Source organism: Poecilia latipinna, unplaced genomic scaffold (assembly GCF_001443285.1).
Source record: "Poecilia latipinna isolate Pla-1442-1.1 unplaced genomic scaffold, P_latipinna-1.0 Scaffold1685, whole genome shotgun sequence".
Lineage (NCBI taxonomy): Eukaryota > Metazoa > Chordata > Actinopteri > Cyprinodontiformes > Poeciliidae > Poecilia > Poecilia latipinna.
In genome coordinates this window covers 101,009-116,819 of record NW_015114301.1, presented here as the reverse complement: position 1 = coordinate 116,819, position 15,811 = coordinate 101,009, and the positions used below count along the sequence as shown (strand labels likewise).

Sequence of the window (15,811 nt, the reverse complement as noted above, 5' to 3'; positions counted from 1 at the left end):
GTTTTGTTTTGTTTTGTTTTGTTTTGTTTTGTTCATCCAGTCGGCTTCCTGCGCCCCCCCTGCAATGGCACGGCGCCCACCTTAGGGGGCGCGCCCCACAGTTTGGGAACCTCTGGTGTAGGTCTTAATCAAATAAAAAGTTTATTAGAATATTATGGGATGAATTTATACAAAATGTTTCTAATCATCCTGCTTGGTACTAGACACCCAATCACCAAGTTTCACTAATAAACACATGCCCTCATAAACAGATTGATGGGCAAATTGAGGTTAAATGCTTAGGATCACATCAACATGTGGAAGGGCAGAAAGCTGGAGTCAAACCCTTAACTTTCCACCTGATAGATGACTACTCTTTCCAGTTCCTGACTGACTTAAGAAGAAGAAGAAGAAAAAAAAAACATTTTAACACTCAAATTAAGATTTAACATTACAATCTTCATCATACCAAACTAGCATTAACCAGGACATGACTACGTTTTTTGTTCAGTTTATTCACTAAGTGAACATAATGACATGATAACTACAGAAGTTATTTTAAAATGTCATTATTAAAATAAGGCATTTCCACTCACATTTGGTAGACCCATCACAAAGTCATGAAGATGGGCCTTCTTGGCAGCCTCCACAACCTCCTCCATGGCAACAGTCCGAGTGTTATCTCCATATTGGATGTTCTCTGCTATGCTGCAGTCAAATAAAACTGGTTCCTGTGACACTATGCCAATCTGAGACCTCAGGAAGGGAACATTGACGGTATGGGATGGGTGACCATCAATTAACTGTAAGTAATAATAGCACAGTTTAACCAAACTGAATGTTTTTTTTTTTTTTTTTTTTAAGTATTTGGTGCTGTTAATATGTAAATTGACCAACACGTACCACCTGTCCCTCATCTGGGTCGTAAAACCTTTCCAGTAACTGGACGCTGGTGCTTTTCCCACAGCCGCTGCTCCCAACAAAAGCCAAAGTCTGCCCAGGCTTCACCGAAACAACCAGGCCACTCAGCACTTGAATGTCTGGTCTTGTCGGATAGGTAAACTTGCAATTAAGAAACTCAATTTTTCCTTTGAACATCTCCTATAAATGGATAAGGTCCTTTTTAAAATACACAATCATAAAAATGCAAAAAATGTATTTCAAGATTTGAAACCCACTGACCCATTTTTTTCCATCTGTGTGGTTGATACTGATTTTAGGAACCCTGTCCAACAGTCGAAAGAACTGAGCAGCAGCAATTTTGGCTTTGGCGTAATCTGGAGTGAAGGAGGAAGCTCTACCCAGTGCTGTCCCACTGATCACAATGGCTGAAATCACTCTAGGGACAGATTGCAAGAGTGCAGAATCAACATAAGGATGATATTAAAATAAATATTTTTTTTAATTACTGTGAGTCTTACCAACCTAAACACCAGCATGTAGGGTAACCCTTCAACTCTGACCAGGTAACCTCCATATCTAAAAGAAGCAGCATATGCCATGAAGATGACACACTGTGCAAAACCGAAACATAGGCCATAGATGTTGGCTCTCTTCTTGGCAGACTTATAAGGCAGCTCCAGTTTTTGCTCATACGACTCCACAAATGAGCGCTCTTTGGCTAAACCGGCAATGGTTCTGATGTTTCCAAGAGCCTCACTGGATACCTGTAGGACAAACACTATTTGTAGCTCTCAAACTCACAGCAAAATATCAGCTCAGTAATGAATGACCTGGTTTGGTAGTGGGAAGGAACAGCAGCTTACCTGACCTGCCGCTTCCATAGATTTTTTGTCTTCGTTTGCAAATCCTGTCAGCATTTTGGCTTGGAACATACCAGACAGTCCAATAAGAGGCAGGAAGCACATGATAACTAATGTTAACTTCCAACTGAAGTAGAAGGCAATGATGAACGAGGCTCCAATGTTGGTCAGTGAGTTCACGATCATGCCAATCTGGGAACCTGTTGCCTGCAGAAATCATTTTAGCCATTACTATAATCACCATCCTCAAAGAACACACCAATAAGTAAGATAAACCCTGAAAACAAAAACTTACCCCTTGCACCATGGATGCATCTGTGGCCAGTCTCGTAGTCAAAGCCCCAGGACTGTTCCTGGGATCATCAAACCAGCCAATTTCCTGACGCAGCATGGCCTGGAAGCCCACTTTTCTCAGACGGCGGGTCAGCAGCTCTCCAGACTTAGCAAAAGCATATCCCTGAATAAACAAATATGAGCCAGTGTTTGTAAAGTTTATGTTTTTTTATCTACTCTGTTTCAATGCAAGACTTTAAGGAATTGTTTCAAGAATATCTTTGTTTTGTGACATATGCATATTGTTTAATGCATGGATGGATGGATGGATTGCTTTGAGGACAGTTTCTCTCAAAAGGGAACGTATATTAAAATGCCAATTTTATGCAATTAGATGAGCCTTAAATATTAAAATGAATAATTTTGTTTCTTCTCACATTTTTACTTCCAAATTTTCCAACCTAAAAATTATGGGCAATATTTGTTGTACAACGAGCATACATGTACTCTTTCATTATGTTTTTCGAGTTTGTATTTAAATTTATAGAGTTTGCCAAAAATCCACAAAATGTTTTATTTTCTAACAACTAGCCTCAGCTCAGATTCTATATGTGTGCACATTTTTCTAAACACGTTATGACAATTTGTATAATTCTTAAGAGAAAGGGAGATAACCTGCAGAAACTGTGAAAAGAAACTGATCACAGCCACAATGCAAAACAGAATGCAGATCCCGTTGATCTCTTTCCGCTGCTGATTTAAATCCTGAATGGCAAAAGTCTGAAAAAAAAGCACAGAATTAGAAAATCTAAAAAAGAAATGCTTTACTAAACAATATGTTTACAATAACCAATCCAACCAGCTCAACTTGTAACGAAGAACATGATTGTACAGTCATCACAGGAGGAGTTCTTACCCCGAGAATCTGGCTGAACAGGACCGCATAGACGGGGTTGACTGAGCCATTGACTGCAGCTCCCAGTGATCCCAACAGCATGTACGGCCATTCTGGTTGGTTGTACTTCAGGATGCGTGCAACTGGAGCTGACTCTTCGTTTTCTTCAGGGTCATCCTCAGTCACCTGTTGACAAATCTGTCTGAAAGCGATTCTAGCCATAGATTTTGCAAGTTCTTAATCACAAATGGAGGGGTTACATCTTTAGATGTTATCTGGAGATCCGAAGGGATCATGAAGCTTCCGGACAATGCGTCTGGGACAAAGTCACTTGACAGTTGGCTCCGAGATCGCAGGCGTACAGACCTCCTGCTGGTTGAGGTTGAGAAGATCAATTATTTGTTGATAATCTAGTGCTATTCTCAAGTTTTAAGTGTACAATCTGTTTTACCTTTTGGCAGATCTACAACTTCCATGTCTAGAATTCCCCACTTTTAGATCAAATTCATCCTCATTTGGCTCAGTACTGACTTCTGCAACAAGAATGATCAAAGAAGTTTCATAACAACTCTGAAAGTTTCCAGCCACCTAAACCAAAAGCATGAATGACATGTGTGCTTAATGGAAGATTTTCGCCTAACCTTGTAGTGAAAAAAACGAAGCAACACAGTCATAAAGTTTGTGATGCTAACTATCCTGAGTTGCTGTTTGAAATATCTAGTCTGCCAGAGTATTGGATTACCTCTTTTTCATAGCTACCAGTGGAATGATTTGTAACTTCCTGCTATACATGTTCACAAAGCAAACAAGGAAAATGATCTTAAAACATGTTGACTCCCATTAGTCAACACGGTCTGTCGTGCCAGCTGAGTTTTTCCATTGTGGTTTGTTTACTCTTTGTGCAGGGCACATCTAGTTCTGTGAGATTCTTTTGCCTTCTCACACGTGCACCTACTTCTGGGTCCATCCACCGTTCTCTGATGGGTTTTAGGTTGGGAGAGTTAAGACGGAAAAATTAAAATCCTACTCAGCATAAGGTAGGGCTCCGGGGTGTGTTTAGGCTGCCTGCTACAGGAGCTGCTTGTTTTGTCACGAGTGTGTGTAATGCTGTGTTTGCATTTTACATTTACATTTACAGTGGACACAATGCAATAAAGGACATTTTTGAGTAATGTTGTCACTATTGTCTATGCAAAAATGTTTATTTTACATCCAGCTGTAAAAATGAATCAGTGGCTATTTCTGGGCTCATCAGTAAATATTAAACAACAAAAGAAAAGGAAAACAACATGTAGGATGAAGGTGATAAGACAATTCCTGCTGCTTAGTCATTATGTAGTCTGCTGATTCACAATGGCAATCTTTGCTTTGTTTGTTTTGTTTTGCTGGTTTCACTTCTTGCCTACACTGAGATGGTTTATCATCATTACCTTGCCCTGTACCTGCTGGCGTTTACTCTCAATGTGTATGCATAGTACGATTTGTTCACCTGAAGTAAATTCAGTTCAGTTCAGTTCTACTGTCCTAATGTAGCTCTAATTACATACATTTATTGTCACCTTCAAGGCATTGAACAGACAATGAGGTTGAATTCATGTTCAGTTCTTTGGTCTCAAATCAGTTCACGTCAGTCAAATGTATTTCAATGCAATCCAAATCATGCAGACAGATCCAATTACATACAACCCAGTGTGCTAACTATAGTGCTAATTAAAGGTAAAACTACTTTGACTCACAGACTTTGTAGTAATCCTTCTTTTTCATGTATGTCCTGCCCTTAAAAGAGCAAAGTTTTCAGTTCTGTTCAAGTTCAGTCATGTTTTGACAACTCTCCCTCTTAGGTGGTTGCTTTTCTGTGGTTTGTTTTCGCAACCTGCCCACTCCCTGTTTTCATAATGAATAATCCCGCTGTTCATTGTGGTTCATGTCCAACAGTCCATCAGTCCATCCATCCTGGAGCTTCACTGGACCTTTTTCTCACAGATACAGTATTGGACTATATTTTTCTCATATTTTCTTGTTATCTGCAGTTTTGCTAACACTAGACATAAAGGCAACTTCGATTATAGGGTTGGCATAAAAAAATGACTTAATAAAATAAAAAAAAATATTCTTTTTTTTATTTTTTGGATTAAATAGTGACAAAATCATTTGAATGAACCAAAGTATGCTCATCCTTAATTTAACTAATCTTTAAACCTGCACTTTTTATATGAAACTTTTAATCTGCTCTAGACTTTAACACTAATTTGGGACATTTTAATGATCAAAAGGCTGACAAACCTTTACAAATAGATACTTTCTAGTCTTACTTGCAGTCATATCCCTCAGATGTCTTACCATTAGCTGTGTTGGCTGAACCTTGGTTCTGCAGGGTCACAAGAGTGAAGTAGACGCCTTGCTTTTCTAGTAACTCGCTGTGCGTTCCTCTCTCCACAGCACGTCCGTGTTCAAATCCAACAATCACATCTGCATTTCTGATTGTGGACAGACGGTGGGCGATGGAGATGGTTGTCCTTCCTGCACGTACCTGCAGGAAAATCTGGCTGTTATTCCCCAGAGCAAGTTGAAATGTTGGATTTTCCTTAAAGTGTACTTGTGAGCGAACTAACATTATCTAGAGCTTCTTGGACTACAGCTTCACTCTCATTATCAAGGGCTGATGTGGCCATGTCCAGCAGCAGGATCCTAGGGTTTCTGATGAGAGCTCGAGCTATTGCAATCCTCTGCTTCTGTCCTCCACTCATCTGGCCTCCACCTTCACCCACTAGTGTGTCAAACTTCTGTGTAATCAATCCAAAATTGTATTTTAGTTGTTGTTGTTTTTTTTTTAATTATGCAAAATCCAATACCAGCATGTACACTGCATTGTTACCCAGAGCTGTACCTGTGGGAGAGCCATAATAAAGTTGTAAGCATTGGCCTCTTTTGCTGCTTGGATGATTTCTTCCGTGGTTACTCCAGGCCGGCCATAGCGTATATTTTCAGCAATAGTTGTGGCAAACAGCACTGGTTCCTGCTCCACAATACCAATGAGAGAACGGAGCCACTGGATGTTTAATGTGCGAATATCATGGCCATCCAAAGACACCTGGGAATGGGAGTTACAATTAAAGATGATTATGAAGCCTTTAGTTTTATATGTGTGTTAGCCGTGCAGATAGATTGTTACCATTCCTTCCTGTGGATCATAAAATCTTTGAATGAGTTGAATTGTGGTGCTCTTTCCAGATCCACTCGGTCCAACAAAAGCAGTCGTTTCTCCCGCCTTAATCTGCATACTCAGGTTATCTAAAATCTGAGTAAGCAGTTGGAATTTCACAAGCTTTGCTAAGACCAAAGCGAGAGCAGGATAGACAATGGGCAAGTTGCGTTACCTTAACGTCAGGTCGAGATGGATAGAAGAAGGTGATGTTGTGGAACTCCAGGTCACCCTTGACTTTGTCTAATTTATGTCCATCGTCTGAGAAACAATTAATTTCTGGTTCCTGTGAAAGTGGAAACATATTATTTTATGCCATTGTGTTTCAGCTCTGCCCAAACTTTATTTCCTCTGAGAACATGTTACATTACCCGATCAATTGTTTCAAAAATATTTTTTGCTGCTGCCCGGCCAGAAGCAAAGGCCTCCAGACATGGTGAGGCCTGGCCAAGGTTCATAGCTGCCATCAGCACTCCAAAGAAAACCTGACATACGGCAGGGAAACCAAACATTGAAGCAGAAGTACACTGTTGCACAAGAAGCTGAAATATGTTTTGTTGTCAGACACATTCATGTTTTAGAGTAGCTCATATTTCACTCTGATATTTGCAAGAGATCAATCAATCATTTTTTTTAAAGAACATGCAAATTTTATCTGTCAAGAATATTTCATATTGTTTCAGGCATTTTATTAGAAAAGGTAAAAATATATTTTATCAAATTTATGTATAGAAATGTGTAATAAATTATTTATTTGAAAACCCAATCTGTGTGAATCACTTTTTTAAACAATATATATTCAGTCTTTATGTTCCTTATTTCATAATAAAAAGGAAATAAACAGGAGAACCAAAGGCAATGTAGTTTAAGTAATTTTTAAGTGTTCAAATTAACTTGCTGTTTCATGTGAAATAAGAAAATAAACACATTAATAATCAGTTACAAAAAACAATGAGAGAATTAATTAGTAACTTTATCAGAAATTGTACTGTTTTTTTTTTTTCAAAAACACCTATTATTCATTGTAGAAGTACATTCTATTTATAGATGAAATATTATGTGAACTTCAGCATCCTAAATGCTTTTAAAGATGCTCAGTGTCTCATTTATGACAAAAACATAATATTAGATTTTATATGTAATATTTCTGTAAATAATAATAATAAAAAAAACCTACTCAACATAAAATATATGTTGTGCTTAGCTCCGATTACCTGAATTAGGCTCCCTGGACTCAGTTCCTTGGTGTCAATGACTAGTTTAGACCCGTACCAAAAGGCCAAGGCATAGCACAGGAAGATGATGCACCACAGGTATCCTTGAAACACTCCTATAATTGAGCCTTTTTTTACACCCCAGTTCTGAGCTTCAATGAGGTTTCTGTCATACCTGTCACACAACAATTAATCAATCAAACTGTATTTATGTTCCACTGTTCACACTAACAGCATCAAGAAAAAGTGTTTCACAGATTAAAATCAAACGCTTAACCCAATGACCCCTGCAAAAAGATTAAATGTATTATTTTTTGTTAAATACAACAAATCATTAAAGTACAAGTATAGGCGAACAAAATACATATCTAAATGCAGTAGGAAAATAATTGTTTTATCATTCATACAGTTTAACAAAATTACCTTTCAGCTTCCTTTTCCTCCCCTCCAAACGCTGCAACCGTCCTGATGGATGACAGGACCTCGTCTGCCACTGCTCCTGCCTTTGCGTAGGCCGTCAGCTCTCTTCCGGTTAGTCTGGCCACAGCCTTAAGTTGTAGAGGACACAAACTCTCAGAAAAAATTAAAAACTGTCATCTATTTGCTGGTTGTAAAGCATAGTCATTTTACTACCATGGCCATGAGTCCAGCAGCTATGCCAATCAGAGGGCTGACTGCTATGACAACCAAAGTCAGCTTCCACCCGCCAATGAATCCAACCATGAAGCCAAACACAAATGTTGAGATCCTTTCGATGAAAATGGACACCTGATCGGCAATGGCATTGTTGATCTTGTTGATATCACTATGAGGAGAGAGAGGATAGAAGAAAAAGCAATGTATCAGATGCAATTATTTTTGCAACAGTGACAGTTTTTTTTTTTAATTTTACCTGAAGACTTACTCAGAAATCCTTGTGTTCAGTTCCCCGACAGAGTTGCAGTCAAACCATCCGATTTCCATTTGCATAACTTTCCTGAAATAAGTTTTTCTGATTTTGTGAGTTTGTCTTGCAGCTGCTGACACCCAGAAGACAATCTAAAACACAAAATCAAAGGTATTTCATTTTCTTTCATCTACGGTGCATTTGTGCTCAGAAGATTTTCAACTTAAAGCTAAATGTTTAAACAAACCTGAAAGTAACTAACAATCAGAACACCTAACCCGATGCCAATGTAATAATATGCAAACATGGTCATCTGTGCTTCGATATTCACCCTGTGAAGACAGAGAAATGAAAGCAACAATCAATAATTAATCACCTCGGCGGTACACTCCTGACTTACCCACAAGAAACCGTGGTATTTTCAGTTGTTTCATAAATGGAGCCATTGGTCCAATGAATGGTGGTGTTTATGCACTCCTTGTTAGGGTCTTTGAGCTCTTGGACTTCCAACTCATAAGCCACAAAAGTGTTGGTCATCATGCCGTACACCAGGAGCATGAGGGGCGAAGCTGAGCCATGGATCAGGGCACACAGGCTTCCCACCACCATCATCAGTTTGTCTCTCCAGGTGGCAAATCGAAACTTTAAGTAGAGAAAAGAAGTGCCATTCTGTCATAAACGGTTGTCTATAAGGAATATATATATATATATATATATATATATATATATATATATATATATATATATATATATATATATATATATATATATATATATATATGCCTTTTTTATACAATAATGGGAATAAAACATATATTTAATGGACATGCAAATATTACTTTCCAGTACAACTTGGCACCTGCCCAGGGCAAAAACTACCAATATCAGGTTAAATGACCATTGTGCTTGACTGGCCAGAAAAACTGACCTGAACCTCAAAGATAGTCAATTAAAATTTTAAAGCAAAGCTGAAGAACATCAGAGCCAACAATGTAGATGAGCTGAGAGCAACATGGGTTCTTTCAGGACCTGAAAACTTAAACGGACCCCGGACCAGTAGTGGGTGCGGATTCTGCACTTACACTGATATATGTTTTAGCAGACATTTCACAGTGTCATCATATTGATTTTATGTTTTGAAATAAAAGCAGCAACTATTAAATGCTTTGTCATCCTGAGTTAGGAGAGTTTTTGCAGCGTGTTAAGCAAGACAAAGAGCTTTAGGGTCAAGTCATTCTATACACTCGTTATGCATCAGTCTGGCATTTTAAATATGCAATTAAACAACCCTTTTGTTGAAATAATTATATAAAAAAATATTACAATAATTTTACAAACAAGCATTGGGTGCATAAGCTTTTATGTGTTAAGGAGCATTGTCCTGCTGGAACCCCCAGCTGTATCCAAAACTTCTACCATCTGACCCAAACTGTTCCCCTCAGATGAAACAAATGTGGTTACAGAGTTCACAAACAATCCAGGATCCACCAAAGCTCATGAAGCTTTGCTGGAACAAACTGGGGCACGATGGGACTGGTGCAATGTTGCTAAACAATTTGACCAAAGCGCTGAGCTCAGGATGACAAAGCATTTAACAGACTATACACTAATACCAGGTTTAGGGATAAAAACATCCCCCGTCCATTATCTATGCCTACAGTCCTTGCAGAGGTGTAGGAGGCGGGTACCTATCTTAAGCAATGACTAAGTCCAGGGCGGGATACACCCTAGACAGATCACCAGTTCATCACAAGGTAACACAAAAACATACAGGGTAAACAACCATGCATGCACACACACACACACACACACACACCTAATGGCAATTTAGAGTAATCAATTAACCTAACAGTCACGTTTTTTGGACTGTAGGAGAAAGCCAGAGTATCCAGAGGAATCCAATGACCGCAAGATGCAAAAGAAAAAAAACAGTAACAGTGTCTTAAAACACTTAATTAATTAATTTTATGACAAATAAACTGATATCAAAAGCCAGGAGATATAGGAAATAATTTAACAAAAGAAAATAACTACCAGCTGAAAGTATCCAACGCTTAGTGTTTTTTCCTTTTCCTTGTCATCTCTGAAAAGTAAAACACAAATGTCTTTCTCAATCCACTTAGGTAAATCTTGAAATAATATAAGTATTTACTTTTAATTTGTAATCTTAAAGATGACAAAAGCGTCTCATCATAAACTTACTTGATCTGATTGCCTCCTGAAAAAAAAAGACAGTGTTAAGTTAAAAAAAAGTTATCAGATTTAAAAAAAATATAAAATAAGAAAATTAAAATCAAATTTCTTGCCTGTATTGTTAGCATCAGATAGATCATGTTGCTTAGATTTCGTCATGTTAGCCAACACAGTCTTATTCAGCACTGTGTTAACCTGAAATAGAAATAAAAACATTTAAAAAAAACAACGGAGAAACATGATTTATTCATTTAAAAATGAATATAAAAATAAAGCTCAGATTGTTCATGTTTTTACTGGAAAAATCGTGTTTCGCTTAGGTCAGTGGATGGATGTAACATTTGTACAAATTTTGTAATTAGTAACTCACTACTCTATGTGGTTTAATGGCAATATTATTTGTAAGCTTTATTAAAAGAAAACCAACTTAATATTTTTATCCTTAGCAAGCAACTGAGATGACTGTGCAGTTGGAAAGTAAAAATGCACCTTACCTGGACGTCTTCCTCAAGCCACCAGCAACACTGAGGCTCTTACAAAGATTTTTTATCGCATTACCAGGTTGACCTATGCCTCCGTTTTCCCATTATCTTCACTTCAATTAGACTGATAAGGGTCATGTTAACAATTATATCAACCAGACTGCAAATTTAAAGCAAAAATTGGTGAAAAACGCAAGGTTTAGTCTAATACACTTGCAATTTATTAGACTAAAGTTTGATCAAAACATTAATCTTTGCTAACCTGTTTTGACAGCAAAAAATATCGTCTCGATAACCATATATTCCTCCTTATCAATGAGCACTGTAAAATGGGAGTAATGACCGGGAGGCCATTGATTATGATCATGAGTGAATTTCTAATAGTACATCATTAAACCTTGCGGTGTCATTTTGTCTCCTTCGGGAGAATAAAATGTCTTCTAGGGACTTTATTGGTGAACTGTTTTAAAGAGGAAAGTCATTTAAGGCTTATTAACAACAATCACAACCATCACTGTTAAAATTTGTTTGCATAATGGATGGTGCTGCAAAAACAAATGTGCTTTTCCAGTTAATTTAGATCAGTAAAATAAATATTGACGCTGTCATCTGTTGGAGTTGTTATGTTACACAACACATCCATATACCTCCTCTTACTGAAATCCTTTTTGTTAAATCTCGCCCGTGGTTGAGCTTCTCACATTCAAACATTTCAACAGATTCAAAGTTTGGGGCTTACAACAAACTCTTCTCACGTTCTGCAGCTTCAGTTCTCCTTAATTTGTATGTTGCTTTGAAAAAAACAACAACAAAAAAAACACTAACTTTATGTCATATTAAATACTGCAGTCACCCCAAGTTTCTTTTTTCATCTCCAGGTTTTACCAACAAATGATGCTTCGTTTAGAAATCCAAAAATATGGTCACATGAGAACTATAATAGTTCTTTTACAATAAAAAAAATAAAATAATGAAATGATCACTCAGTTGTCGTAATTATGCATTATGTGGGTATTAATAAAAAAATTATGTAACTGTGTTGTTGTATAGGAGAGAAATGACCACTCAGCAGTGCAGAGCTTTTAGACTTTGCTCCTTCTTCCTTGCAGCCAACTATTGACAACGCTGGTGGTGATCAATAATTTAGAGAAAAGGTGTGGCCTATAATTATGCCAAAAAAAAAAAGGATTTATATCACAGAGATAAGACCTTGATACCACCAAAAAATCAGATGTGACAGCATGTGAGCTGTGATCTTCATGTTTATTGCAAGAAATAAAATAACATTTAGATTTGATAAAATATATGATTTAATAAAATCTGTTTCAAATATAGCAACAGTGTTTGTATAAGATGAAGGGTTTAAGCTGTTTTTTCCAAATACACTAACAAAAGCAACATTGTATCATTTGATATATTGTCAAGGACACAAAAAATGCAATGATGTTCAATTTGAAGATTTTCAATGTATTACATTAGCAATTACTGTTAATTATGAATTAGCAACACTAAAACATTTACATTTTAAATATTTTATTATAAATCGAACATTAGGTTGAATGACTGGTCAATGTATTTTGCTTGATATCCTTTTGCTTCTTTTCAACAAGGCAATAAAAAAAAACATTGTCAGATTAAAATGTCTTGCCAAAAGAGTACTGCAATTTCTAATTAAGTGCGGATGCATTACAAAAGTGAAACATAAAAGTAGTAAGTTTACGTATACATACGTTTTTCCGTTAACAGCTACTACATTTATGTATAGAGCACATGAAGGTAGTAATGTGCTTTCTGCGCTGCTAGATTAATAAAAAGATTAAACATTCGGGCTTATTTGATCTTTTTTGTCCAAGAGCGCTGATAATTAATATGCTTCCCTGTATAGTGCTACATTTCACATACAAATATTTTATCAATATTAAGTGCGAAATGTTCAATGGGAGGAGGAATGAAAACCACAGTGCACTTGAAGACTGTAATTATAATCTCAACAGTAGGTGGCGTTGATCTGCTATGTCTACTGACATCGCCGGAAGTCAGGGTGGAAAGTCACCAAATCAAGTCGGGTGAAAACAAACTTCGCGGCAATTTCCATTTTATTCTCTGTTCCTCTTGGGACTGCAGCCCCAATTCATGCAGTGACCGCAGTAGAAAACGCTGGTAAGTATAAAGATATTTTTTTATGATTCTGTAAATTAGACGTTTTTGGCTAGAAGACCAGCGGGAGAAATATTGTACAGGACGTTAGTCTGAATACAGTTAGAGATAGGGGTTTTTGGATAGTTCTGTTGTTTGGGGTGTGTCTCTTAAAATCTTTATTTAAAAAATAATAATAATAACGTGTTCGGCGTGCATAAAAATCTAAAACAATAAATGTAGGCTACTTTTGTCTAAGTTTTACTTGACATATTTTTTTCTGGTCAGTAAAATTAAATTCCGCTTTGTCATAATATGGCTAAATCAAACAAACATTTACGCTGTTTATAATCAAATGTGCTTACGTTAACCTGTCTAAACCCTGACTGCTGACTATTTGTGCACTGCTAAAGTAAATGTTCTTTTACTACAGTATGTACAGTATGTTGTTCACCTACACATTATTAAGAAAGTGACACACAACCTGTTTATCCAGCTTGCGCTACACATGTATCCGGTGAAGCGCAAACTATCTGACCGCATAGCAAACACAGCCGTCTCTCATCAAACTTGACGGGATGTATGCTGGACGAGCCTCCTCTCATCCTGTCCCTTTTGCGTGACTCCCGAACCTTGTTACCAAGCCTTAAAGCTCGGCAGCGTTCAGGAAGCATTAAGGACTGCTGGGTCTTTTTTCTACAAAATGCAGGACCATAGTTTTATTTATTTATTTTTATTTTCTTGTCTTCTTACCTTTATTTTATTTAATGACATATTGGTTCTGACGCAAGATAATCTTCACAAGTTTCAACAAGCACAGCTCATGTAAGAAGTCTTAGGATTACAGGATTAATGTGTAACTCGACTTCATCCATCAGGTCTATTTTCTGTGAGTTTATATATTATTTATTAATATAGCGGCTGCGTTGGAACACATTTCACAGTTTTGGTTGCATTGCTGTATAAGCCTGGGTTGTATAAGCAGTACTGTATCAAGGTTTTACATAGTTGTACTTTTAAAACGGCAAACAATGATACACATGCCATTCTTACAGTAGTTTAATACAAAGGGCCAGAGTTGCCAGGGGTTTCTTCAGCTGTATGGAGCAAAGGGAGCACAGAATGCCCCTCCCTGACCTGTTGCTGTACTACCAGATTATCTGCTTCTAGTTGAAAGAACACAACATTTTCTTTTCTTTGCTGCACTCAAAAGGTATATTTCACGGATAGAAACTTGTGTTTGGAAATTAAATTAGTGCTACCAATCTCTCCGATCAGGACTGAAGGCTCTTCGCAGGCAAATAGCCTGACTGAATATCAACTGATATCAACTATTATAAGAAGTAGGATGACAAAAGCGTATAGTATTCTGCAAAAATTAGCCCTACTAATAAAGTTAGTGACAGTTTATTCCATAAGTTGATAAATCATCATCATTTTACTTACATTATTATTACAACAAATAACATTTTAAATGCTGTAAGAATAAACACTGTTTTTAATAAAAGTTATACCTTGTGTTTTTTATTATTTTTATAGGATGTTTATGTAAATGCTGTGTTACATCAGTGTTTCTTCCTTGGTGTCATCTTACTGCAAGAATCTCATGTTTTAAAGTAGCAAAAACACTGCAGTGTTTCACCCTTTGTAATGTGGATAAAAAGACACAATTGAAACATGATCACACACTGGGGGCTTGGTTTTTGTATCCATATTAAGATCTCACTCTCAACACCTTTAAAGATCTTGGTGCTGAATTTCTGGCTGTTACAGAATGTCACGAACCAAACACAGTACACTGATAACAAAGTCCCTCTTCATGATGCGGAAACCTGATCTTTCTGCTCCAGAAATCTTTGCCCTTAATGTTTATCTCACATTTCCTTGCAGAGTTCAGATTTGTCCTATTGCTTTTTTTAAATGAAAAACAACACAAAAATCAAAAATTTCACATAAATGTTATTTTGCCTTTAGATTACCTGGCTCCGAGTTGCACGTGTGAAAAACTCGGATTGTAATCTTTCGCGTTTTACCCACAGCTTACGAGGCTTGATTCGTCTCTATTTTGTTAATGACCACAGAAAACATCACTATTCCTGATGAGTACAGGAATAGTCAAAATTCCCGTCTTATTGCAGATGGCCTTTTACAATATTCTATCCCCCTCTAGTTTTCCTAATGACTGGTGAGGCCAACGTGTTCAAACAGGTTTTCATTAAAATGAAAAATCTTTAATTCATCTTGCAATCATCACTGGTTGCCATCCTGAAGCTGCCCAGGCTAACCATAGGCTGATCTGAGGTATCATGTTTTTAAGCTTTAAAGATGCGTGTATAAAAAATTTTAAACAATGCAGCATTGCATAATCTAATTACTTTTATTTAAGACATATGTAAACAAAATGCAAAAAAAAAAATAGCATGTTGATTATCATAATTATTTTCTGCAAAGCTTGGTAGTAGATTTAAGTTGCACAGAATGCTTTTTTTTTTTTTTTTTTTTTTTCCCCCCTTGTGCAACTGGGTGTGTAACAGAATGATATTGGCTAATAATTAGTCCAGCTTCCTGCTCTGCTTGAGCCTCCAGGCAGGGAGGTAACATACATGTCATTTGTAGCTTGCCAGTTGTTTCTAAAATGTTACCTTAAGCTGACCAGCAGAATACAGCAACAGGCCTTGAAGGAGGAACGCCGCATTACTCTTTGTTACATACAGTCGGGGAAAACCCTGGGCCTCTAGTACTTATTTGGGATCTTGTTTTTTTTTTAACAGATTTTTTAACAGATTTT

General features: G+C 37.0%; 2 protein-coding genes across 2 annotated transcripts in view; one reads left to right on the top strand and one right to left on the bottom strand.

The window, feature by feature from the left end:
- abcb11a (ATP-binding cassette, sub-family B (MDR/TAP), member 11a) overlaps positions 1 to 10,304 on the bottom strand; it is a 15,096-nt gene extending 4,792 nt beyond the window's left edge. Inside the window, exons 1-23 of the mRNA XM_015060079.1 lie at positions 10,247 to 10,304; positions 8,613 to 8,854; positions 8,460 to 8,544; positions 8,231 to 8,364; positions 7,960 to 8,131; positions 7,750 to 7,874; positions 7,327 to 7,501; positions 6,484 to 6,597; positions 6,288 to 6,398; positions 6,083 to 6,208; positions 5,798 to 6,001; positions 5,523 to 5,693; positions 5,251 to 5,440; positions 3,362 to 3,443; positions 3,171 to 3,282; positions 2,932 to 3,096; positions 2,691 to 2,795; positions 2,038 to 2,199; positions 1,746 to 1,949; positions 1,405 to 1,646; positions 1,162 to 1,318; positions 883 to 1,080; positions 576 to 782 (exon numbers count right to left, since the gene is read on the bottom strand). Coding sequence (XP_014915565.1) covers positions 576 to 782; positions 883 to 1,080; positions 1,162 to 1,318; positions 1,405 to 1,646; positions 1,746 to 1,949; positions 2,038 to 2,199; positions 2,691 to 2,795; positions 2,932 to 3,096; positions 3,171 to 3,282; positions 3,362 to 3,443; positions 5,251 to 5,440; positions 5,523 to 5,693; positions 5,798 to 6,001; positions 6,083 to 6,208; positions 6,288 to 6,398; positions 6,484 to 6,597; positions 7,327 to 7,501; positions 7,750 to 7,874; positions 7,960 to 8,131; positions 8,231 to 8,364; positions 8,460 to 8,544; positions 8,613 to 8,824 — 3,453 coding nt within the window. The 5' untranslated portion in view covers positions 8,825 to 8,854; positions 10,247 to 10,304. The remainder of the gene's footprint in view (positions 1 to 575; positions 783 to 882; positions 1,081 to 1,161; positions 1,319 to 1,404; positions 1,647 to 1,745; positions 1,950 to 2,037; positions 2,200 to 2,690; positions 2,796 to 2,931; positions 3,097 to 3,170; positions 3,283 to 3,361; positions 3,444 to 5,250; positions 5,441 to 5,522; positions 5,694 to 5,797; positions 6,002 to 6,082; positions 6,209 to 6,287; positions 6,399 to 6,483; positions 6,598 to 7,326; positions 7,502 to 7,749; positions 7,875 to 7,959; positions 8,132 to 8,230; positions 8,365 to 8,459; positions 8,545 to 8,612; positions 8,855 to 10,246) is intronic.
- A 2,601-nt stretch (positions 10,305 to 12,905) lies between these two features.
- The window catches only part of dhrs9 (dehydrogenase/reductase (SDR family) member 9), a 16,236-nt gene continuing 13,330 nt past the window's right edge, over positions 12,906 to 15,811 (top strand). The window contains exon 1 of the mRNA XM_015060097.1: positions 12,906 to 13,047. The gene's annotated coding sequence lies outside the window, so the exon portion shown is untranslated. The remainder of the gene's footprint in view (positions 13,048 to 15,811) is intronic.